Here is a 27,405-nt window from a genome sequence, read left to right on the forward strand (position 1 = left end):
GGGACAGGGAGGGTAAGGTCACAGGTGTGGAGCCTCCCTCGTGCTAGGAGGTGGACTAATCTACCTTCTGACTGGCGCTGGGATAGAGAGGGTAAGGTCACAGGTGTGGAGCCTCCCTCGTGCTAGGAGGTGGACTAATCTACCTTCTGACTGGCGCTGGGATAGGGAGGGTAAGGTCACAGGTGTGGAGCCTCCCTCGTGCTAGGAGGTGGACTAATCTACCTTCTGACTGGCGCTGGGATAGGGAGGGTAAGGTCACAGGTGTGGAGCCTCCCTCATGCTAGGAGGTGGACTAATCTACCTTCTGACTGGCGCTGGGATAGAGAGGGTAAGGTCACAGGTTATAATCTTGCTGATCCCCAATCTCAAAACGATTTGTCAGTTTGTCATTGCGGTAAAAACACATTTCACTCATATTGTTAGTCAATGTCTTTTTTTTATTGACAACTTGGGAGTAATAGATAACTGAATAACTCTACTTGTACACCGGCACAGTAATAAAGACAATTTTGTCTTTTGATGAAACCCAAAATGACAAGATACTATTCCCATAGGACTCTGGTCAAATGTAGTGCATTATATGTCCTAGAGAATAGGCTTCCATTTGGGACTACAACTGTAGCTTTATATATGTCCTAGTGAATAGGGTTCCATTTGGGACTATGACTGTAGCTTTATATATACACGTCCTAGTGAATAGGGTTCCATTTGGGACTACGACTGACTGTAGCTTTATATATATGTACTAGTGAATAGGGTTCCATTTGGGACTACGACTGTCTGTAGCTTTATATTTATGTCCTAGTGAATAGGGTTCCATTTGGGACTACGACTGTAGCTTTATATATACACGTCCTAGTGAATAGGGTTCCATTTGGGACTACGACTGACTGTAGCTTTATATATATGTCCTAGTGAATAGGGTTCCATTTGGGACTACAACTGACTGTAGCTTTATATATATGTCCTAGTGAATAGGGTTCCATTTGGGACTACAACTGACTGTAGCTTTATATATATGTCCTAGTGAATAGGGTTCCATTTGGGACTACAACTGACTGTAGCTTTATATATATGTCCTAGTGAATAGGGTTCCATTTGGGACTACAACTGACTGTAGCTTTATATATATGTCCTAGTGAATAGGGTTCCATTTGGGACTACGACTGACTGTAGCTTTATATATATGTCCTAGTGAATAGGGTTCCATTTGGGACTACGACTGACTGTAGCTTTATATATATGTCCTAGTGAATAGGGTTCCATTTGGGACTACGACTGTAGCTTTATATATGTCCTAGTGAATAGGGTTCCATTTGGGACTACAACTGACTGTAGCTTTATATATATGTCCTAGTGAATAGGGTTCCATTTGGGACTACGACTGTAGCTTTATATATGTCCTAGTGAATAGGGTTCCATTTGGGACTACGACTGTAGCTCTATATATAAACATACACTACTGTTCAAAAGTTTGGGGTCACTTAGAAATGTCCTTGTTTAAAATAACATCAAATGGATCAGAAATACAGTGTAGACATTGTTAATGTTGTAAATGACTATTGTAGCTGGAAACAGCTAATTTTGTATGGATTATCTACATAGGTTTACAGAGGCCCACTATCAGCAACCATCACTCCTGTGTTTCAATGGCACGTTGTGTTAGCTTCTATTCTGGTTAGAGCCAGAATAGAAGTTCTGTGAAGGGAGTAGTACACAGTGTTGTACGAGATCTTCAGTTTCTTGGCAATTTCTCGCATGGAATAGCCTTCATTTCTCGGAACAAGAATAGACGGACGAGTTTCAGAAGAAAGTTTGTTTCTGGACGTTTTGAGCCTGTAATCAAACCCATAAATGCTGATGCTCCAGATTCTCAAATAGTCTAAAGGCCAGTTCTATTGCTTCTTTAAATCAGGACAACAGTTTTTAGCTGTGCTAACATAATTGCAAAAAGGTTTTCTTATGATCAATTAGCCTTTTAAAACGATAAACTTGGATTAGCTAACACAACATGCCATTGGAACACAGGAGTGATGGTAGCTGATAATGGGCCTATGTAGATATTCCATTTTTTTTTTGTAACAGCCATTTCCAGCTTCAATAGTGATTTACAACATTAACTATGTCTACAGTGTATTTCTGATCAATTTGATGTTATTTTAAAAATGGACAAAAACAAGGACATTTCTAAGTGACCACAAACTTTTGAACAGTAGTGTATGTCCTAGTGAACAGGGTGGCATTTGGGACTATGACACAGATTTGTTTATACTTGGTTCTAATATAACTCCACATTCTGATTGTGCCCACATTTTCAGACATACGTCTACACATGGTATTAAAATGTGTCTCTTATCCGTCCACTGTGTCCACATTGTGACCAGATTTCCTGGCCCCTACCTGAATGCAAGTTATTTGACAGGTACTCTTTCATAATAATATTTTAAAACACATCGATGCTGCCTACTTGAGTTATTTGACACATTGATGCTATAAGTCAACGGTGACACCTGTCAATGATTTTAGAGGGTCGGAATAATTATGTTTTAAAAATGGTTCCACTGTCCAGATCCATCAGCACAATGTGTGCCTGAATACCTCCGGGGGTAGGCAGGAAGATCTGATGGCAATGGTGTCTTTTGATTGTTTACACCCGTCTTAAAATGTGGTCAAAATCAGAATGTGGACAAGATCAGGACAAAAGGATGCACGTTAGAACCTGGTATAAAACAGATATTTAGAAACGTCCTGAATGTACAATCAAGTCAACAACATAACAACTCAGCTTGTAAATGCTGGGGGCGGGGGAGTATCTAACAAATCAGGGTCAACACATTCTGAAATCATTTCAAGAAATATAGCACAAATACAACACTCAGCAACGAACCCATAATAATAACAATATAGAATAATAATACTAACAATATTATTACATGCCATTAACCCTTTACACTCATACCCGTATACAGGTTGAAATTGGAACGCAATGGCTGTTCAGTAACATGTTATCAATGTGGCCTAAAGTACAGAAAATATCAAATCAACAGTAATATTTGGATTCAGTCTTGTGTCAGGTGAACTGTTGTGCCCTCAACGTTTTTCTTTCAATTGCTACCATGCTGTTCATATTTTACCCTAGGCCTGGTGTGATTGGTTGATGGATAGGTCATTCAACCCCGAGGCCTAGGGTGATTGGTCGCTCGAGGGCTGGTGTATCTCCTACATGTGTTTTCATGTGTTTCACCAGGCACCTATGATAGGAGAACCTCTCACCACATGGATCACACCTATAGGGCTTCTCTCCTGTATGTGTTCTCATGTGTGTAGCCAGAGTATCTGACCTGGGAAACCTCTTCCCACACTGACCACAGCTGTAAGGCTTCTCCCCAGTGTGTGTAAGCTGGTGCTTCTTCAGTGCCCCGGAGCGAGCAAAGCTCTTCCCGCACTCAGAGCAGTGGTAAGGTTTTTCCCCGGTGTGCGAGCGCTGGTGTAGAGTCAGGCTTCCCGATTCGGCAAAGCTCTTCCCACACTGGTCGCAGACGTACGGTTTCTCTCCTGTGTGTGTCCGCTGGTGTGTTTTGAGCTGAGTCAGGGTGAGGAAGTTCTTGGGACAGTCGGCGCAGTGGTGAGTCTTCTCCCCGTTGTGTGTTCTCATGTGTGCATTGTAGATGTCTAGAGAGTAGTACCCCTTACCACACTGCGGGCAGAGGTGAGACCTCACTTTAGCATGCGTCTGTTGGTGTACTTTCAGGTGGCCCATTTGGGAGAAACTCCTCCTGCACTGGGAGCATTGGTAAGGCTTCTCTCCGGTGTGAGTCCGCTGGTGTGCTTTAAACGTGGCCCTGTGGCTGAATGTCTTCCCACAGTGGGAACACTGGAAAGGTTTCTCTCCTGTGTGAATCCTCTCGTGGCTTTTCAAGCCCGATTGTTGGCGGAATCGCTTCCCGCATTGAGAGCAGAGGTGAGGTTTCCCTCCAGTGTGGATTCTCTGGTGAGTTCTGAGGTCTGCCGACGAGGTGAAACTCTCACACTGATCGCAGCCATAATTTGTTTCTCCAGTGTGGACCCGCTGGTGTAATTTCAGACTATATTTTGACGAAAATCTTTTCTCACACAGTAAGCAGCTGTAAGGCTTCTCTTCTGTGTGGGTTCGCTTGTGCAATAACAGCTGACTTGAGGTACAAACGCTTATGCCACAGTCTGAACAGCTATAAGGCTTCTCGCCTGTGTGTCTCTGCAGGTGTACTTTAAACTGGTTTGAATAACAAAAACTCTTTCCACATTGATCACAGTTATACGGCTTCTCTCCTGTGTGTGTTCTCTGGTGTACTTTCAGTTCTTGTAACTGAGCAAAACTCTTCCTACACTGGGAACAGCTATAAGGTTTCTCTCCTGTATGGATTCTCTGGTGTTTTTTTAGTTCTGATGAAGATTTGCAACTCTTTTCACAGTCAGAGCAGCGGTGATGTTTCATCCCTGTGGGTCTCCATTCATGTTTCTCGAGGTGTTCTGATCTGGATAAACTTTTCTCTGCCTCATCAGCATCAGGATGTTGTTGAGGCGCCCCAGAGGATCCAGGATAGTCATATCTCTCTCCTGTGTAAACAAAACCAATTATAAAACAGTGAATACAGTGCAAGTCTTCATCATAAACTATCAGTCCTAGAGAAGTTGAATCGCACAGCTGTGTTGTCAAAACAATATTACTTCCTCCTACAGACCACATTATTAACGCATTAACACACCCCTTAACCCCCCAGACCACATTATTAACACACCAACACACCCCTTAACCCTCCAGACCACATTATTAATACATTAACACACCCCTTAACCCTCCAGACCACATTATTAACACACCAACACACCCCTTAACCCTCCAGACCACATTATTAACACACCAACACACCCCTTAACCCCCCAGACCACATTATCAACACACCCCTTAACCCTCCAGACCACATCAACACACCCCTTAACCCTCCAGACCACATTATTAACGCATCAACACACCCCTTAACCCTCCAGACCACATCAACACACCCCTTAACCCTCCAGACCACATCAACACACCCCTTAACCCTCCAGACCACATCAACACACCCCTTAACCCTCCAGACCACACCAACACACCCCTTAACCCTCCAGACCACACCAACACACCCCTTAACCCTCCAGACCACATCAACACACCCCTTAACCCTCCAGACCACATTATTAACACACCCCTTAACCCTCGAGACCACATCATCAACACACCCCTTAACCCTCCAGACCACATTAACACACCCCTTAACCCTCCAGACCACATTATTAACACATCAACACACCCCTTAACCCTCCAGACCACATCAACACACCCCTTAACCCTCCAGACCACATTATCAACACACCCCTTAACCCTCCAGACCACATCAACACACCCCTTAACCCTCCAGACCACATTATCAACACACCCCTTAACCCTCCAGACCACATTATCAACACACCCCTTAAACCTCCAGACCACATTATCAACACACCCCTTAACCCTCCAGACCACATTATCAACACACCCCTTAACCCTCCAGACCACATTATCAACACACCCCTTAACCCTCCAGACCACATTATCAACACACCCCTTAACCCTCCAGACCACATTAACACACCCCTTAACCCTCCAGACCACATTATTAACACATTAACACACCCCTTAACCCTCCAGACCACATTATTAACACACCCCTTAACCCTCCAGACCACATCATCAACACACCCCTTAACCCTCCAGACCACATCAACACACCCCTTAACCCTCCAGACCACATCAACACACCCCTTAACCCTCCAGACCACATTATCAACACACCCCTTAACCCTCCAGACCACATTATCAACACACCCCTTAACCCTCCAGACCACATCAACACACCCCTTAACCCTCCAGACCACATTATCAACACACCCCTTAACCCTCCAGACCACATCAACACACCCCTTAACCCTCCAGACCACATCATTAATGCATCAACACACCCCTTAACCCTCCAGACCACATCATTAATGCATCAACACACCCCTTAACCCTCCAGACCACATTATTAATGCATCAACGCACCCCTTAACCCTCCAGACCACATCAACACACCCCTTAACCCTCCAGACCACATCAACACACCCCTTAACCCTCCAGACCACATTATCAACACACCCCTTAACCCTCCAGACCACATTATCAACACACCCCTTAACCCTCCAGACCACATTATTAACACACCCCTTAACCCTCCAGACCACATCAACACACCCCTTAACCCTCCAGACCACATCAACACACCCCTTAACCCTCCAGACCACATTATTAACACATTAACACACCCCTTAACCCTCCAGACCACATTATTAACACATTAACACACCCCTTAACCCTCAAGACCACATTATTAACACATCAACACACCCCTTAACCCTCCAGACCACATTATTAACACACCCCTTAACCCTCCAGACCACATCAACACACCCCTTAACCCTCCAGACCACATCAACACACCCCTTAACCCTCCAGACCACATTATTAACACACCCCTTAACCCTCCAGACCACATCAACACACCCCTTAACCCTCCAGACCACATCAACACACCCCTTAACCCTCCAGACCACATTATTAACACATTAACACACCCCTTAACCCTCCAGACCACATCACCAACACACCCCTTAACCCTCCAGACCACATTATTAATACATCAACACACCCCTTAACCCTCCAGACCACATCAACACACCCCTTAACCCTCCAGACCACATTATCAACACACCCCTTAACCCTCCAGACCACATCATTAACACACCCCTTAACCCTCCAGACCACATCAACACACCCCTTAACCCTCCAGACCACATTATTAACGCATCAACACACCCCTTAACCCTCCAGACCACATTATTAACACATTAACACACCCCTTAACCCTCCAGACCACATTATTAACACATTAACACACCCCTTAACCCTCCAGACCACATTATTAATGCATCAACACACCCCTTAACCCTCCAGACCACATTATTAACACACCCCTTAACCCTCCAGACCACATTATTAACGCATCAACACACCCCTTAACCCCCCAGACCACATCAACACACCCCTTAACCCTCCAGACCACATCAACACACCCCTTAACCCTCCAGACCACATCAACACACCCCTTAACCCTCCAGACCACATCATTAACACACCAACACACCCCTTAACCCTCCAGACCACATTATTAATACATTAACACACCCCTTAACCCTCCAGACCACATTATTAATACATCAACACACCCCTTAACCCTCCAGACCACATTATTAACACACCCCTTAACCCTCCAGACCACATCATTAACACACCAACACACCCCTTAACCCTCCAGACCACATTATTAATACATTAACACACCCCTTAACCCTCCAGACCACATTATTAACACACCAACACACCCCTTAACCCTCCAGACCACATTATTAATACATTAACACACCCCTTAACCCTCCAGACCACATTATTAACACACCAACACACCCCTTAACCCTCCAGACCACATCAACACACCCCTTAACCCTCCAGACCACATTATTAATGCATCAACACACCCCTTAACCCTCCAGACCACATCATCAACACACCCCTTAACCCTCCAGACCACATTATTAATGCATCAACACACCCCTTAACCCTCCAGACCACATCATTAACACACCCCTTAACCCTCCAGACCACATTATTAACTCATCAACACACCCCTTAACCCTCCAGACCACATCAACACACCCCTTAACCCTCCAGACCACATTATTAATGCATCAACACACCCCTTAACCCTCCAGACCACATTATTAACACACCCCTTAACCCTCCAGACCACATTAACACACCCCTTAACCCTCCAGACCACATCATTAACACACCCCTTAACCCTCCAGACCACATTATCAACACACCCCTTAACCCTCCAGACCACATTATTAACACACCCCTTAACCCTCCAGACCACATTATCAACACATCAACACACCCCTTAACCCTCCAGACCACATTATCAACACATCAACACACCCCTTAACCCTCCAGACCACATCAACACACCCCTTAACCCTCCAGACCACATTATTAACACACCCCTTAACCCTCCAGACCACATTATCAACACATCAACACACCCCTTAACCCTCCAGACCACATCATTAACACATTAACACACCCCTTAACCCTCCAGACCACATTATTAACACACCCCTTAACCCTCCAGACCACATTATCAACACACCCCTTAACCCTCCAGACCACATCATTAACACACCCCTTAACCCTCCAGACCACATTATCAACACACCCCTTAACCCTCCAGACCACATTATTAACACACCCCTTAACCCTCCAGACCACATTATTAACACATTAACACACCCCTTAACCCTCCAGACCACATTAACACACCCCTTAACCCTCCAGACCACATTATTAATGCATCAACACACCCCTTAACCCTCCAGACCACATTATTAACACACCCCTTAACCCTCCAGACCACATTATTAATGCATCAACACACCCCTTAACCCTCCAGACCACATTATTAATGCATCAACACACCACTTAACCCTCCAGACCACATTATTAACACATTAACACATCCCTTAACCCTCCAGACCACATCATTAACACACCCCTTAACCCTCCAGACCACATCATTAACACACCCCTTAACCCTCCAGACCACATCAACACACCCCTTAACCCTCCAGACCACATTATCAACACACCCCTTAACCCTCCAGACCACATCATTAACACACCCCTTAACCCTCCAGACCACATTATTAACACATTAACACATCCCTTAACCCTCCAGACCACATCAACACACCCCTTAACCCTCCAGACCACATCATTAACACACCCCTTAACCCTCCAGACCACATTATTAACACATTAACACACCCCTTAACCCTCCAGACCACATTAACACACCCCTTAACCCTCCAGACCACATCAACACACCCCTTAACCCTCCAGACCACATCAACACACCCCTTAACCCTCCAGACCACATTAACACACCCCTTAACCCTCCAGACCACATCAACACACCCCTTAACCCTCCAGACCACATCAACACACCCCTTAACCCTCCAGACCACATTATTAACACACCCCTTAACCCTCCAGACCACATTATTAACACACCCCTTAACCCTCCAGACCACATTATTAATGCATCAACACACCCCTTAACCCCCCAGACCACATTATTAATGCATTAACACACCCCTTAACCCTCCAGACCACATCATTAACACACCCCTTAACCCTCCAGACCACATTAACACACCCCTTAACCCCCCAGACCACATCAACACACCCCTTAACCCTCCAGACCACATCAACACACCCCTTAACCCTCCAGACCACATTATTAACACATCAACACACCCCTTAACCCTCCAGACCACATTATTAACACATCAACACACCCCTAAACCCTCCAGACCACATTATTAACACATCAACACACCCCTTAACCCTCCAGACCACATTATTAACACATTAACACACCCCTTAACCCTCCAGACCACATTATTAACACATCAACACACCCCTTAACCCTCCAGACCACATCAACACACCCCTTAACCCTCCAGACCACATTATTAACACACCAACACACCCCTTAACCCTCCAGACCACATTATTAATACATTAACACACCCCTTAACCCTCCAGACCACATTATTAACACACCAACACACCCCTTAACCCTCCAGACCACATTATTAATACATTAACACACCCCTTAACCCTCCAGACCACATTATTAATGCATCAACACACCCCTTAACCCTCCAGACCACATTAACACACCCCTTAACCCTCCAGACCACATCAACACACCCCTTAACCCTCCAGACCACATCAACACACCCCTTAACCCTCCAGACCACATTATTAATGCATCAACACACCCCTTAACCCTCCAGACCACATCATCAACACACCCCTTAACCCTCCAGACCACATTATTAATGCATCAACACACCCCTTAACCCTCCAGACCACATCATTAACACACCCCTTAACCCTCCAGACCACATTATTAACTCATCAACACACCCCTTAACCCTCCAGACCACATCAACACACCCCTTAACCCTCCAGACCACATTATTAATGCATCAACACACCCCTTAACCCTCCAGACCACATTATTAACACACCCCTTAACCCTCCAGACCACATTAACACACCCCTTAACCCTCCAGACCACATCATTAACACACCCCTTAACCCTCCAGACCACATTATTAACACACCCCTTAACCCTCCAGACCACATTATCAACACATCAACACACCCCTTAACCCTCCAGACCACATTATCAACACATCAACACACCCCTTAACCCTCCAGACCACATTATTAACACACCCCTTAACCCTCCAGACCACATTATCAACACATCAACACACCCCTTAACCCTCCAGACCAGATCAACACACCCCTTAACCCTCCAGACCACATTATTAACACACCCCTTAACCCTCCAGACCACATTATCAACACATCAACACACCCCTTAACCCTCCAGACCACATCATTAACACATTAACACACCCCTTAACCCTCCAGACCACATTATTAACACACCCCTTAACCCTCCAGACCACATTATCAACACACCCCTTAACCCTCCAGACCACATCATTAACACACCCCTTAACCCTCCAGACCACATTATCAACACACCCCTTAACCCTCCAGACCACATTATTAACACACCCCTTAACCCTCCAGACCACATTATTAATGCATCAACACACCCCTTAACCCTCCAGACCACATTATTAACACACCCCTTAACCCTCCAGACCACATTATTAATGCATTAACACACCCCTTAACCCTCCAGACCACATTATTAATGCATCAACACACCCCTTAACCCTCCAGACCACATTATTAATGCATCAACACACCCCTTAACCCTCCAGACCACATTATTAATGCATCAACACACCACTTAACCCTCCAGACCACATTATTAACACATTAACACATCCCTTAACCCTCCAGACCACATCATTAACACACCCCTTAACCCTCCAGACCACATCATTAACACACCCCTTAACCCTCCAGACCACATCAACACACCCCTTAACCCTCCAGACCACATTATCAACACACCCCTTAACCCTCCAGACCACATCATTAACACACCCCTTAACCCTCCAGACCACATTATTAACACATTAACACATCCCTTAACCCTCCAGACCACATCAACACACCCCTTAACCCTCCAGACCACATCATTAACACACCCCTTAACCCTCCAGACCACATTATTAACACATTAACACACCCCTTAACCCTCCAGACCACATTAACACACCCCTTAACCCTCCAGACCACATTAACACACCCCTTAACCCTCCAGACCACATTAACACACCCCTTAACCCTCCAGACCACATCAACACACCCCTTAACCCTCCAGACCACATCAACACACCCCTTAACCCTCCAGACCACATCAACACACCCCTTAACCCTCCAGACCACATCAACACACCCCTTAACCCTCCAGACCACATCAACACACCCCTTAACCCTCCAGACCACATTATTAACACACCCCTTAACCCTCCAGACCACATTATTAATGCATCAACACACCCCTTAACCCCCCAGACCACATTATTAATGCATTAACACACCCCTTAACCCTCCAGACCACATCATTAACACACCCCTTAACCCTCCAGACCACATTAACACACCCCTTAACCCCCCAGACCACATCAACACACCCCTTAACCCTCCAGACCACATCAACACACCCCTTAACCCTCCAGACCACATCAACATACCCCTTAACCCTCCAGACCACATTATTAACACATCAACACACCCCTTAACCCTCCAGACCACATTATTAACACATCAACACACCCCTAAACCCTCCAGACCACATTATTAACACACCCCTTAACCCTCCAGACCACATTATCAACACATCAACACACCCCTTAACCCTCCAGACCACATCAACACACCCCTTAACCCTCCAGACCACATTATCAACACATCAACACACCCCTTAACCCTCCAGACCACATCATTAACACATTAACACACCCCTTAACCCTCCAGACCACATTATTAACACACCCCTTAACCCTCCAGACCACATTATCAACACACCCCTTAACCCTCCAGACCACATTATTAACACACCCCTTAACCCTCCAGACCACATTATTAACACATTAACACACCCCTTAACCCTCCAGACCACATTAACACACCCCTTAACCCTCCAGACCACATTATTAATGCATCAACACACCCCTTAACCCTCCAGACCACATTATTAACACACCCCTTAACCCTCCAGACCACATTATTAATGCATCAACACACCCCTTAACCCTCCAGACCACATTATTAATGCATCAACACACCCCTTAACCCTCCAGACCACATTATTAATGCATCAACACACCACTTAACCCTCCAGACCACATTATTAACACATTAACACATCCCTTAACCCTCCAGACCACATCATTAACACACCCCTTAACCCTCCAGACCACATCATTAACACACCCCTTAACCCTCCAGACCACATCATTAACACACCCCTTAACCCTCCAGACCACATTATCAACACACCCCTTAACCCTCCAGACCACATCATTAACACACCCCTTAACCCTCCAGACCACATTATTAACACATTAACACATCCCTTAACCCTCCAGACCACATCAACACACCCCTTAACCCTCCAGACCACATCATTAACACACCCCTTAACCCTCCAGACCACATTATTAACACATTAACACACCCCTTAACCCTCCAGACCACATTAACACACCCCTTAACCCTCCAGACCACATTAACACACCCCTTAACCCTCCAGACCACATCAACACACCCCTTAACCCTCCAGACCACATCAACACACCCCTTAACCCTCCAGACCACATCAACACACCCCTTAACCCTCCAGACCACATTATTAACACACCCCTTAACCCTCCAGACCACATTATTAACACACCCCTTAACCCTCCAGACCACATTATTAATGCATCAACACACCCCTTAACCCCCCAGACCACATTATTAATGCATTAACACACCCCTTAACCCTCCAGACCACATCATTAACACACCCCTTAACCCTCCAGACCACATTAACACACCCCTTAACCCCCCAGACCACATCAACACACCCCTTAACCCTCCAGACCACATCAACACACCCCTTAACCCTCCAGACCACATTATTAACACATCAACACACCCCTTAACCCTCCAGACCACATTATTAACACATCAACACACCCCTAAACCCTCCAGACCACATTATTAACACATCAACACACCCCTTAACCCTCCAGACCACATTAACACACCCCTTAACCCTCCAGACCACATTAACACACCCCTTAACCCTCCAGACCACATTAACACACCCCTTAACCCTCCAGACCACATCAACACACCCCTTAACCCTCCAGACCACATCAACACACCCCTTAACCCTCCAGACCACATCAACACACCCCTTAACCCTCCAGACCACATCAACACACCCCTTAACCCTCCAGACCACATTATTAACACACCCCTTAACCCTCCAGACCACATTATTAACACACCCCTTAACCCTCCAGACCACATTATTAATGCATCAACACACCCCTTAACCCCCCAGACCACATTATTAATGCATTAACACACCCCTTAACCCTCCAGACCACATCATTAACACACCCCTTAACCCTCCAGACCACATTAACACACCCCTTAACCCCCCAGACCACATCAACACACCCCTTAACCCTCCAGACCACATTATTAACACATCAACACACCCCTTAACCCTCCAGACCACATTATTAACACATCAACACACCCTTAAACCCTCCAGACCACATTATTAACACATCAACACACCCCTTAACCCTCCAGACCACATTATTAACACATTAACACACCCCTTAACCCTCCAGACCACATTATTAACACATCAACACACCCCTTAACCCTCCAGACCACATCAACACACCCCTTAACCCTCCAGACCACATTATTAACACATCAACACACCCCTTAACCCTCCAGACCACATCAACACACCCCTTAACCCTCCAGACCACATTATTAACACACCCCTAAACCCTCCAGACCACATTAATAACACACCAACACACCCCTTAACCCTCCAGACCACATTAATAACACACCAACACACCCCTTAACCCTCCAGACCACATCAACACACCCCTTAACCCTCCAGACCACATTATTAACACATCAACACACCCCTTAACCCTCCAGACCACATCAACACACCCCTTAACCCTCCAGACCACATCAACACACCCCTTAACCCTCCAGACCACATCAACACACCCCTTAACCCTCCAGACCAACACACCCCTTAACCCTCCAGACCACATCAACACACCCCTTAACCCTCCAGACCACATTATCACACCCCTTAACCCTCCAGACCACATCAACACACCCCTTAACCCTCCAGACCACATCAACACACCCCTTAACCCTCCAGACCACATCAACACACCCCTTAACCCTCCAGACCACATCAACACACCCCTTAACCCTCCAGACCACATTAACACACCCCTTAACCCTCCAGACCACATCAACACACCCCTTAACCCTCCAGACCACATCAACACACCCCTTAACCCTCCAGACCACATCAACACACCCCTTAACCCTCCAGACCACATTAACACACCCCTTAACCCTCCAGACCACATCAACACACCCCTTAACCCTCCAGACCACATTAACACACCCCTTAACCCTCCAGACCACATTAACACACCCCTTAACCCTCCAGACCACATCAACACACCCCTTAACCCTCCAGACCAACACACCCCTTAACCCTCCAGACCACATTATTAACACACCAACACACCCCTTAACCCTCCAGACCACATCAACACACCCCTTAACCCTCCAGACCACATCAACACACCCCTTAACCCTCCAGACCACATTAACACACCCCTTAACCCTCCAGACCACATCAACACACCCCTTAACCCTCCAGACCAACACACCCCTTAACCCTCCAGACCACATTATTAACACATCAACACACCCCTTAACCCCCAGACCACATCAACACACCCCTTAACCCTCCAGACCACATTATTAACACACCAACACACCCCTTAACCCTCCAGACCACATTATTAACACACCCCTAAACCCTCCAGACCACATTAATAACACACCAACACACCCCTAAACCCTCCAGACCACATTATTAACACATTAACACACCCCTTAACCCTCCAGACCACATTAATAACACACCAACACACCCCTTAACCCTCCAGACCACATTATCACACCCCTTAACCCTCCAGACCACATCAACACACCCCTTAACCCTCCAGACCACATTATCACACCCCTTAACCCTCCAGACCACATCAACACACCCCTTAACCCTCCAGACCACATTAACACACCCCTTAACCCTCCAGACCACATCAACACACCCCTTAACCCTCCAGACCACATCAACACACCCCTTAACCCTCCAGACCACATCAACACACCCCTTAACCCTCCAGACCACATCAACACACCCCTTAACCCTCCAGACCACATTATTAACACATTAACACACCCCTTAACCCTCCAGACCACATTATCAACACACCCCTTAACCCTCCAGACCACATCAACAAACCCCTTAACCCTCCAGACCACATCAACACACCCCTTAACCCTCCAGACCACATTAACACACCCCTTAACCCTCCAGACCACATCAACACACCCCTTAACCCTCCAGACCAACACACCCCTTAACCCTCCAGACCACATTATTAACACACCAACACACCCCTTAACCCTCCAGACCACATCAACACACCCCTTAACCCTCCAGACCACATCAACACACCCCTTAACCCTCCAGACCACATTAACACACCCCTTAACCCTCCAGACCACATCAACACACCCCTTAACCCTCCAGACCAACACACCCCTTAACCCTCCAGACCACATTATTAACACATCAACACACCCCTTAACCCCCAGACCACATTATCAACACACCCCTTAACCCTCCAGACCACATTATTAACACACCAACACACCCCTTAACCCTCCAGACCACATTATTAACACACCCCTAAACCCTCCAGACCACATTATTAACGCACCAACACACCCCTTAACCCTCCAGACCACATCAACACACCCCTTAACCCTCCAGACCACATCAACACACCCCTTAACCCTCCAGACCACATTAATAACACACCAACACACCCCTAAACCCTCCAGACCACATTATTAACACATTAACACACCCCTTAACCCTCCAGACCACATTAATAACACACCAACACACCCCTTAACCCTCCAGACCACATCAACACACCCCTTAACCCTCCAGACCACATTATTAACACACCCCTTAACCCTCCAGACCACATCAACACACCCCTTAACCCTCCAGACCACATCAACACACCCCTTAACCCTCCAGACCACATTATTAACACACCAACACACCCCTTAACCCTCCAGACCACATCATTAACACATCAACACACCCCTTAACCCTCCAGACCACATTATTAACACACCAACACACCCCTTAACCCTCCAGACCACATTATTAACACACTAACACACCCCTTAACCCTCCAGACCACATTATTAACACATTAACACCCCTTAACCCTCCAGACCACATTAATAACACACCAACACACCCCTTAACCCTCCAGACCACATCAACACACCCCTTAACCCTCCAGACCACATTATTAACACACCAACACACCCCTAACCCTCCAGACCACATTATTAACACACCAACACACCCCTTAACCCTCCAGACCACATTATTAACACACTAACACACCCCTTAACCCTCCAGACCACATTATTAACACATTAACACCCCTTAACCCTCCAGACCACATTAATAACACACCAACACACCCCTTAACCCTCCAGACCACATCAACACACCCCTTAACCCTCCAGACCACATTATTAACACATCAACACACCCCTAACCCCCCAGACCACATTATTAACACATCAACACACCCCTTAACCCTCCAGACCACATTATTAACACACCAACACACCCCTAACCCTCCAGACCACATTATTAACACACCCCTAAACCCTCCAACCCACTTTATTAACACATCAACACACCCCTAAACCCTCCAGACCACATTATTAACACACCAACACACCCCTTAACCCTCCAGACCACATTATTAACACACCAACACACCCCTTAACCCTCCAGACCACATTATTAATGCATCAACACACCACTTAACCCTCCAGACCACATTAATAACACACCAACACACCCCTTAACCCTCCAGACCACATCAACACACCCCTTAACCCTCCAGACCACATTATTAACACACCAACACACCCCTAACCCTCCAGACCACATTATTAACACATCAACACACCCCTTAACCCCCCAGACCACATTATTAACACATCAACACACCCCTTAACCCTCCAGACCACATTATTAACACACCAACACACCCCTAACCCTCCAGACCACATTATTAACACACCCCTAAACCCTCCAACCCACTTTATTAACACATCAACACACCCCTAAACCCTCCAGACCACATTATTAACACACCAACACACCCCTTAACCCTCCAGACCACATTATTAACACACCAACACACCCCTTAACCCTCCAGACCACATTATTAATGCATCAACACACCACTTAACCCTCCAGACCACATTATTAACACACCCCTTAACCCTCCAGACCACATTATTAACACACCAACACACCCCTTAACCCTCCAGACCACATCAACACACCCCTTAACCCTCCAGACCACATTATTAACGCATCAACACACCCCTTTACCCTCCAGACCACATCAACACACCCCTTAACCCTCCAGACCACATCAACACACCCCTTAACCCTCCAGACCACATCAACACACCCCTTAACCCTCCAGACCACATTATTAACGCATCAACACACCCCTTAACCCTCCAGACCACATCAACACACCCCTTAACCCTCCAGACCACATTATTAACGCATCAACACACCCCTTTACCCTCCAGACCACATCAACACACCCCTTAACCCTCCAGACCACATCAACACACCCCTTAACCCTCCAGACCACATCAACACACCCCTTAACCCTCCAGACCACATTATTAACGCATCAACACACCCCTTTACCCTCCAGACCACATCAACACACCCCTTAACCCTCCAGACCACATCAACACACCCCTTAACCCTCCAGACCACATCAACACACCCCTTAACCCTCCAGACCACATCAACACACCCCTTAACCCTCCAGACCACATTATTAACGCATCAACACACCCCTTAACCCTCCAGACCACATTATTAATGCATCAACACACCCCTTAACCCTCCAGACCACATTATCAACACACCCCTTAACCCTCCAGACCACATTATCAACACACCCCTTAACCCTCCAGACCACATCAACACACCCCTTAACCCTCCAGACCACATTATTAATGCATCAACACACCCCTTAACCCTCCAGACCACATTATTAATGCATCAACACACCCCTTAACCCTCCAGACCACATTATCAACACACCCCTTAACCCTCCAGACCACATTATCAACACACCCCTTAACCCTCCAGACCACATTATCAACACACCCCTTAACCCTCCAGACCACATTATCAACACACCCCTTAACCCTCCAGACCACATTATCAACACACCCCTTAACCCTCCAGACCACATTATCAACACATCAACACACCCCTTAACCCTCCAGACCACATTATTAATGCATCAACACACCCCTTAACCCTCCAGACCACATTATTAATGCATCAACACACCCCTTAACCCTCCAGACCACATCAACACACCCCTTAACCCTCCAGACCACATTATTAACACACCCCTTAACCCTCCAGACCACATTATCAACACATTAACACACCCCTTAACCCTCCAGACCACATTATCAACACATTAACACACCCCTTAACCCTCCAGACCACATTATTAACACACCCCTTAACCCTCCAGACCACATTATCAACACATTAACACACCCCTTAACCCTCCAGACCACATTATCAACACATTAACACACCCCTTAACCCTCCAGACCACATTATCAACACATTAACACACCCCTTAACCCTCCAGACCACATTATCAACACACCAACACACCCCTTAACCCTCCAGACCACATTATCAACACACCAACACACCACTTAACCCTCCAGACCACATTATTAACACACCCCTTAACCCTCCAGACCACATTATTAACACACCAACACACCCCTTAACCCTCCAGACCACATCAACACACCCCTTAACCCTCCAGACCACATTATTAACGCATCAACACACCCCTTTACCCTCCAGACCACATCAACACACCCCTTAACCCTCCAGACCACATCAACACACCCCTTAACCCTCCAGACCACATCAACACACCCCTTAACCCTCCAGACCACATTATTAACGCATCAACACACCCCTTAACCCTCCAGACCACATTATTAACACACCAACACACCCCTTAACCCTCCAGACCACATCAACACACCCCTTAACCCTCCAGACCACATTATTAACGCATCAACACACCCCTTTACCCTCCAGACCACATCAACACACCCCTTAACCCTCCAGACCACATCAACACACCCCTTAACCCTCCAGACCACATCAACACACCCCTTAACCCTCCAGACCACATTATTAACGCATCAACACACCCCTTAACCCTCCAGACCACATTATTAATGCATCAACACACCCCTTAACCCTCCAGACCACATTATCAACACACCCCTTAACCCTCCAGACCACATTATCAACACACCCCTTAACCCTCCAGACCACATTATCAACACACCCCTTAACCCTCCAGACCACATCAACACACCCCTTAACCCTCCAGACCACATTATTAATGCATCAACACACCCCTTAACCCTCCAGACCACATTATTAATGCATCAACACACCCCTTAACCCTCCAGACCACATCATCAACACACCCCTTAACCCTCCAGACCACATTATCAACACACCCCTTAACCCTCCAGACCACATTATCAACACACCCCTTAACCCTCCAGACCACATTATCAACACACCCCTTAACCCTCCAGACCACATTATCAACACACCCCTTAACCCTCCAGACCACATTATCAACACACCCCTTAACCCTCCAGACCACATTATCAACACATCAACACACCCCTTAACCCTCCAGACCACATTATTAATGCATCAACACACCCCTTAACCCTCCAGACCACATTATTAATGCATCAACACACCCCTTAACCCTCCAGACCACATCAACACACCCCTTAACCCTCCAGACCACATTATTAACACACCCCTTAACCCTCCAGACCACATTATCAACACATTAACACACCCCTTAACCCTCCAGACCACATTATCAACACATTAACACACCCCTTAACCCTCCAGACCACATTATCAACACATTAACACACCCCTTAACCCTCCAGACCACATTATCAACACACCAACACACCCCTTAACCCTCCAGACCACATTATTAACTCATCAACACACCACTAAAACCTTCTACTTACTTTGATCAGTCAAATCTCCCTCTTCATCTCCTCCTCTCACAGTTCCACTCAGCCCGGGTGTTTTCCTGCAGTCGTCCAGCCACACAGACGCCCTCTTCAGACCCCGAAATAAGGCACTCCTGGGAGAGGTACAACCCAAAGACTGGAGGGAGGAAGGTGGCATAGTAGGCTTGTCCTGGAAATCCAAAAAATAGAGACAGAAAGAGACTAGATGAAGCAGGGAGGGAAACACTCCTACTTGTAAAGCAGTGGTCACCATGCCAACGATAAAGCCTTGCACTCCTATTTATTTAAAGAAGTGGTCACCATGCCGGTACCATCAGTCAAGTAAAATAAAAAAAGCACATTATTTCAATTTATGCTCAGCTCTGCCTCGCAAGTAATACATCAACTGATCTATTTTATCATAGCTCAAGTTTTGAAATATGATATGGTCTGAGAAGAACAATATTGGCAGGCCAAACATAGCCAATATTCTGTGATAATGTATTAAGTCTACTGCACAGACTACAGAACTGGTCTTACTAGGTTCATGTTGCACAGGCGGACATTTTTCTTGGGTATGTTTAAAAAAAAATCTGAGCGCTATTTCTCGGCTGGCATTTTAGCACTGAACGTGATCTTGACAAACTGAATTTTGAAATCTCAAGTCTTTCCTTGATTCCTCAATCGGGCTATTCTGCCTCCTCAAAAAGCATTGTTGGAGAAAGTCCAAGAGGAGGAACCTCAGATATTCTCCTCCAATGTATGTACAGTATAGAAGGAGTCTGAATCAAGAAGAATCCAAGACAGACTGTTGAGAACCAGAAACACTTTCTGACTGGGATGTACTCACACCACTCTCCCTCTGCTCCGGGGTGTGGCTCTCTGGAGATGACTCCGCCTCCAGCCCGTTGCTAGGAAACCAATCATTGTCCTGCATGTCCCATTCCTCGCCGCAGGTTGTAGCATCGTCATCATCAGACTGGCCGGGAATCATGGGTGCCACAGTAGATTCTTCATGTATCTTTCTGATGTCATCTTTCAGTTGGAGTAACCAAGACATTCCCTGCTCCTCCGAATTGACTGAATCTGCATTTACCCACATTTCCTCCATGATTTTACGTCGCAATGAGCGATGGTGCTTTCCTTTAACTTGGGAGCCATCAATTCCACAACGTTCACACAGGTAAAGTATATTGTCCTTAGTTAGAGTAAATAAACTCTGTTCGATTTCATCCAACAATGTTTCCCTCTCTCCACTCATGTTGTCCTGCTGTTGGGAACAACAACAATGCAGTCAATGGCAAGATAGCAGGAAGTCCATACACTTTAGATGACCTGTAGTAGAAGAAGACAGCAGGAAGTCTATACACTTTAGATGACCTGTAGTAGAAGAAGACAGCAGGAAGTCCATACACTTTAGATGACCTGTAGTAGAAGAAGAAGACAGGAGGAAGTCCATACACTTTAGATGACCTGTAGTAGAAGAAGAAGACAGGAGGAAGTCCATACACTTTAGATGACCTGTAGTAGAAGAAGAAGATAGCAGGAAGTCCATACACTTTAGATGACCTGTAGTAGAAGAAGAAGATAGCAGGAAGTCCATACACTTTAGATGACCTGTAGTAGAAGAAGACAGCAGGAAGTCCATACACTTTAGATGACCTGTAGTAGAAGAAGACAGCAGGAAGTCCATACACTTTAGATGACCTGTAGAAGAAGAAGTTCATACACTTTAGATGACCTGTAGTAGAAGAAGACAGCAGGAAGTCCATACACTTTAGATGATCTGTAGTAGAAGAAGAAGATAGCAGGAAGTCCATACACTTTAGATGACCTGTAGTAGAAGAAGACAGCAGGAAGTCCATACACCTGTAATAGAAGAATGATACATTACAACACAGTATTGACAGTGTAATATGATTATTTACGACATTTACCAGTGTTCTCTTCTCATCACCTAATGCAACTACTGTAGATCTAGGTGTAGGCTGATCCTAGATCAGCCACAAGAGGCTTCCACTATTTGTGAGATTCAGATGTTTGGTTGGAATTTTTTGATGGCGTCGCAAAATGACAATTAAGAAGAAATTCCAAGTTTATCGACTACACAACGAAGGGACTTGTTTAATACATTTAGATTCTTCATGTCAAGGTAAGTGAGTGTCCAAGGCCCCTTTATAAGAGAGAGCAGTATTTCCTTAGTCTGTATGTTTATGTAATGTTTTCATTATTAACGTTAGTCTCCTAGTCCACAAGAACCGTTCACCAGCTAACGTTAACGTTGATGGGATTCTCCTCTTTTTAATAGTCCATCAAAACTGTTTTCTCACGCAATTACATAGCCTATAGAAATGTTGCTCAACATGAAGTGTTTGATTAGATTTTCGATCACATTTGCATTGATGTCAGAGTGATTAGAGGGACAATAGAGTGCTGAGTACCAGGGAGTTCAGAAGTTTGGTAGGCTACTAAATGACCCTCAGCAGTATCAGAGCTCGGAGAAGCCTAATTACTGTGACTAAACGGTCACGTGGAATTTAACTGGCATCGTGACCACCGGTGTGGGGGTAATACGATCACCGTAACAGCCCTACTCACACCCATCTGTTCGATGTCTCAGGTAGCCCCGGCGAAAGCCAGCATGGATAGAATGCACTCCCATAGATCTGAAATAATTGGATGGTGAAACTTGCATCCAGCCAATCAGAAAAAAAGCAAGGTAAAGCAATTCAGATATTCTTGAAAGTCAGGACAATACTTATCCTGCAAAGAAAATGTTTTATTAGTTACAATTAAAAATGTGGAGTGGAGCTACACGATGACATCACGTACCTTTAAATGTATACGGCAATCATCAATTATTCATCATCATTTGTCACAAATAAAGTTAGGCAAAAGACAAATCCTATATCTGCAGTTTCCATCACGCAAGTCAAATCCTATATCTGCCGTTTCCATTACATGTCGCAATGATTTGCCTACTGTTGCGAAATTTAACGACTATGTGGCTATATTTAGGGAGTGTTCAGAACCCTCCAGTTGACTTTTATTGGTAAACGGTGCTAGCGACAAATTCAACTACAGTTCAGACTGACTTTGAAGATTTCTATGGTTGGGATAGCATTTAGCGAGTTCTCCCACTCAATTCTGCCGCAAACGAGAGCTGGAGAAGCAGAAAATAACAAATGGGGTTGGGTAGAAAACGCTCCGTCGGGGAACGCAGTTGTGCTGCAATAAGGCAAATTGGTTCTGTGACGTCACCACGGCAACGTTAAAACGCCATCTAGCGACTAATCAAAGAGCCAATAGTCCGGCACAGTGGACAGTTAAAATAACCATAAAAACACAGAAATGGCTCCAATAGTTTTCCCGCCATTCAGTTTCCATATAGTGAATAAAAAATAAAAAGTAATTGTGTGTTTGGTGTAAGCTCAACTTGGCATGACGCTTTGATAGCCGTGTAATTATCTTAGGGCAAGGTGAATTTTATCAAAATATTTGCCTCAATTTGCTCTCCAAAAGTAGCAATGCTAATCATTGATAAAAGTGACTTTGTCCATTAAAGATTTGTGAGGTTATTAAAAGGTCACGCCAGGGTAAGACTACACAAAGTAGTTCTAAAATCCCAGATGCACAAATTCATGGTGAAAAAAATATTATGACTATGGTTTTATGACTATGAGTGCCACAGTATGAGTCATAATACCCAGAAAACCTAGTTATCAAACAGGGAAATGGTTCCACTAATTTTCCCCACAGGGGATTTTAGAACCACTTCAAATAAGGGTTGTGTTTGTGTAGACTTACCCTGACGTGACGTTTTGATAAGTGTAAATCTCTCTAGGACAAGGTGACTCTTATCAATATAGTCGCCTGTATTTACCCCCTAAAAATGTAACGATAAATGTGGCTATCATAAGGAACTATAAATGCCATGATGATCTGGATGAGCCTGCCGAATTGAGGCAAAAGTAATAATATTTGGATTAACTAATGCTAGCTAAATGTAGTAATTAATAAATTGTAATTTCTTTAAATTGACAATTCTGTGAACTGTCTTGTGCAGGTTTTAAATTGACACAATACCTGTTGGCACAGGAGTCAGCTAGCTATGACATGAAGTTAGCTTGCAGGGACTTGTAGTCCTGCATATCTACTTTGATACAAATTATTATTTGAAACAGAGTAAATAGAGCAGAATATATTGATAAGTCATCTTGTCCTAAAGAGAGTTACACGGTTATCAAAATGTCACGCCAGGGTACGCCTACAAGAAACAAAGCCCTTATTTTAAGTGTTTCTAAAAATCCCATATGGGAAATGTGAATGGTGGAAAAACTTCATTGTTTGACCGCTAGGCTTTATGTGTATTGCGACTCATACGGTGGTACTCTAGCTAATCTTACTTAAAAATAGTTAGCAACACCCATGTCAGGTCAATATTGCCGCAACCAAATCAACTGCTTGCGGCATTTCACAACGTCGTTTAAAGGCATCGAAATGAAAATAAAACTGTATGGTTGATTTGACCTACTCGTCTTTGCAACGGCGCATTATCTGGCTAGCTAACGTGTAAAGCTAAGTTCACCAAGGACTAGTTAGTAACAACAATGTTTGTGTGACAGTCACACTGTCGTGTTTATTTGCGTCACAAAACTTGAATTAGTATCGTCATATGAACGCTGAAAACCCAGCTACGTCGTTCATAGGTGAACAAAAACATCCGGTTGTAGAACATAAGTTACCAACTTACCAGGTACCTTGTAGAAAACAGCTAACGTTAGGTAGCTACCAAGCGTCTGCCCACCGTTTTTTTCCCCACATGGAAAAGGTAGATAGCTAGCTACCCATATCTCTTCAGTTTCAGCTAATGATCCTTTACGTCAAAACAAAGTTGACCTGTGGATATTGTATTTAGTTTATTAAGAGAATAATATATCGCTTGAAGGCTACATGCGTAGCACGACTCTGTCAGCTACCATCTTTAGCAGCCACTTCCGCTTTGACTGACGTTATTACGTTCAGTCACGCAGGCCACAGCAATCGAGTATCGACATAGTTTTTATATTCTATTTTGAATAAATACATGGATGACGCTTCGTGTAACTGTAATCTTACACTTCAGGTAAAACTTGATGCATTTTTATTTGTTCACTTAAGAAATAGTAAAGTAAAGTAAAAAGGAATTCCAAAGTTCATAAGAGATTTGTATTTGATCTTATTATAAAGTGGTATGTATTTACTATAATCATGTGTAATCCATTTGAATTAAAACATGGACAATTAATATAACATTGCTAAAACACTGGCTCCGTTCAAGTAAAAGAGCCGGCTAAATTTGGCTCGCAAACAGCTCTTCTCTCAAAATACTTAAAAATCAACCTAGAACCATAAGATATTTTATCTCCAACGTAAAGCGCAAAAAAAGTAGGCTACCATTATGTCCGATCATGAAATGCGCCTTCAAATATATTTTTTTCCTGGACTAATTAGATCTCTTTTTAAAGCACTACAAAAATCAGCTTGTCGCACTCTCCCCACTATTTGTTTCTGCATTGAGGATTCACCCTCTTTATATAAATATTTAGTAAATGATCTGCAGATAATTGCTCTGAGCTCCTAAAGGAGTAGCAGCAGTAGGCAAACCAGGGAGCCAAACAGAACATATCTTTCACCTATGCGATTCGGTTCCCGACGTTCATCACAATGTTGCATGCGTCAACCAATGGTTGTGTGCATGTCATCGACTGGAAGATTGCTGTAGAGTGGAGTCTACAGTGTCCAGAAGCGACTTCACCATTCATTTTCTAGATTCAGGTTAATTTAAAACATCGGTTTAAAACCTCTTAAAGATCGGACCCTTTTTTTTTTTTTTTTAATTTCCCTAAAATGACATACCCAAATGTAACTGCCTGTAGATTAGGACCTGAAGCAAGGATATGCATATGTTTTGTATAATTTACCTAGGCAAGTCAGTTAAGAAGTATGCGTGTGCCTTTCGCCAAATGCAAATCCTGAGGTGGAGTAACTCTGCAAGATCACGGTCGAACCAGGGGCTGAACCGGTTTTTAATTCAAATTTTCTTTATGGGGAAGTGTTTGTTAACAATACCACTGAAAATATAAAAAATGTCCAAGCGTCTTCAACAGAGGGGATCAAGCGGATTCTATACCATTTCACAGAGGCCAGTTCATGAAGGAAGGCTTGCTCATTAAAAGTTTTTTAGCAAGCGTCTATGACAACTCAACACAGGTCGTTTCACTGAGCAGCCATTACAAACACAGGCTGTATAACAGTGATCACTAAGGTCATTACAGAAAACACCAGACTGATACCTATCAGGATTATTTGTGAGGACAACGTCGAGGAGAGTAGCATTTTCTGGGTGTTTGGAGTCATACCTCGTGGGATTGGTAATAATCTGAGAAAGATTTAGGGAGTCCCATTGCTTTAGGACTTGGTCAGGTGGTTTAAGCATGTCCCAGTTTAGGTCAACTAGCAGGGCAAATTCAGACTTAGTGTAAGGGGCCAGGAGAGACCTTAGGGCAGGTAGGGTACAGGCCGGTGCTGATGGAGGATGATAACACCCAGCAACAGTCAACAAAGACCTATTTGAAAGTTTAATGCTTAAAACCAGCAAATCAAATTGTTTGGGGACAGACTTG

General features: G+C 44.9%; 1 protein-coding gene across 2 annotated transcripts; it reads right to left on the reverse strand.

The window, feature by feature from the left end:
- Positions 1 to 416: 416 nt before the first annotated feature.
- LOC129843486 (zinc finger protein 883-like) lies at positions 417 to 25,760 on the reverse strand. Of its 2 annotated transcripts, none has more exons than XM_055912225.1 (4): positions 25,494 to 25,760; positions 21,591 to 22,010; positions 20,756 to 20,930; positions 417 to 4,596 (listed from the first exon to the last, which is right to left on the reverse strand). In XM_055912225.1, exons 2-4 carry the CDS (start codon positions 21,999 to 22,001, stop codon positions 3,167 to 3,169), a joined length of 2,016 nt encoding a protein of 671 aa, XP_055768200.1. In that variant the 5' UTR covers positions 22,002 to 22,010; positions 25,494 to 25,760; the 3' UTR covers positions 417 to 3,166. The 2 variants fall into 2 exon arrangements, with proteins under 2 accessions (XP_055768200.1, XP_055768201.1); XM_055912226.1 differs by having other exon boundaries at positions 21,591 to 22,609.
- Positions 25,761 to 27,405: the final 1,645 nt, after the last annotated feature.

Source organism: Salvelinus fontinalis, unplaced genomic scaffold (assembly GCF_029448725.1).
Source record: "Salvelinus fontinalis isolate EN_2023a unplaced genomic scaffold, ASM2944872v1 scaffold_0144, whole genome shotgun sequence".
NCBI lineage: Eukaryota > Metazoa > Chordata > Actinopteri > Salmoniformes > Salmonidae > Salvelinus > Salvelinus fontinalis.

What these genes read in the sequence shown, in the direction of transcription:
- LOC129843486 (XM_055912225.1), bottom strand. Translation starts at nt 22,001, where the DNA reads ATGAGTGGAGAGAGGGAAACATTGTTGGATGAAATCGAACAGAGTTTA. An exon ending in CGGAGCAGAGGGAGAGTGGT is followed by an intron (nt 20,931 to 21,590) that starts GTGAGTACATCC and finishes TTGGATTTCCAG; the next exon opens with GACAAGCCTACTATGCCACC. An exon ending in GGGAGATTTGACTGATCAAA is followed by an intron (nt 4,597 to 20,755) that starts GTAAGTAGAAGG and finishes TTGTTTACACAG; the next exon opens with GAGAGAGATATGACTATCCT.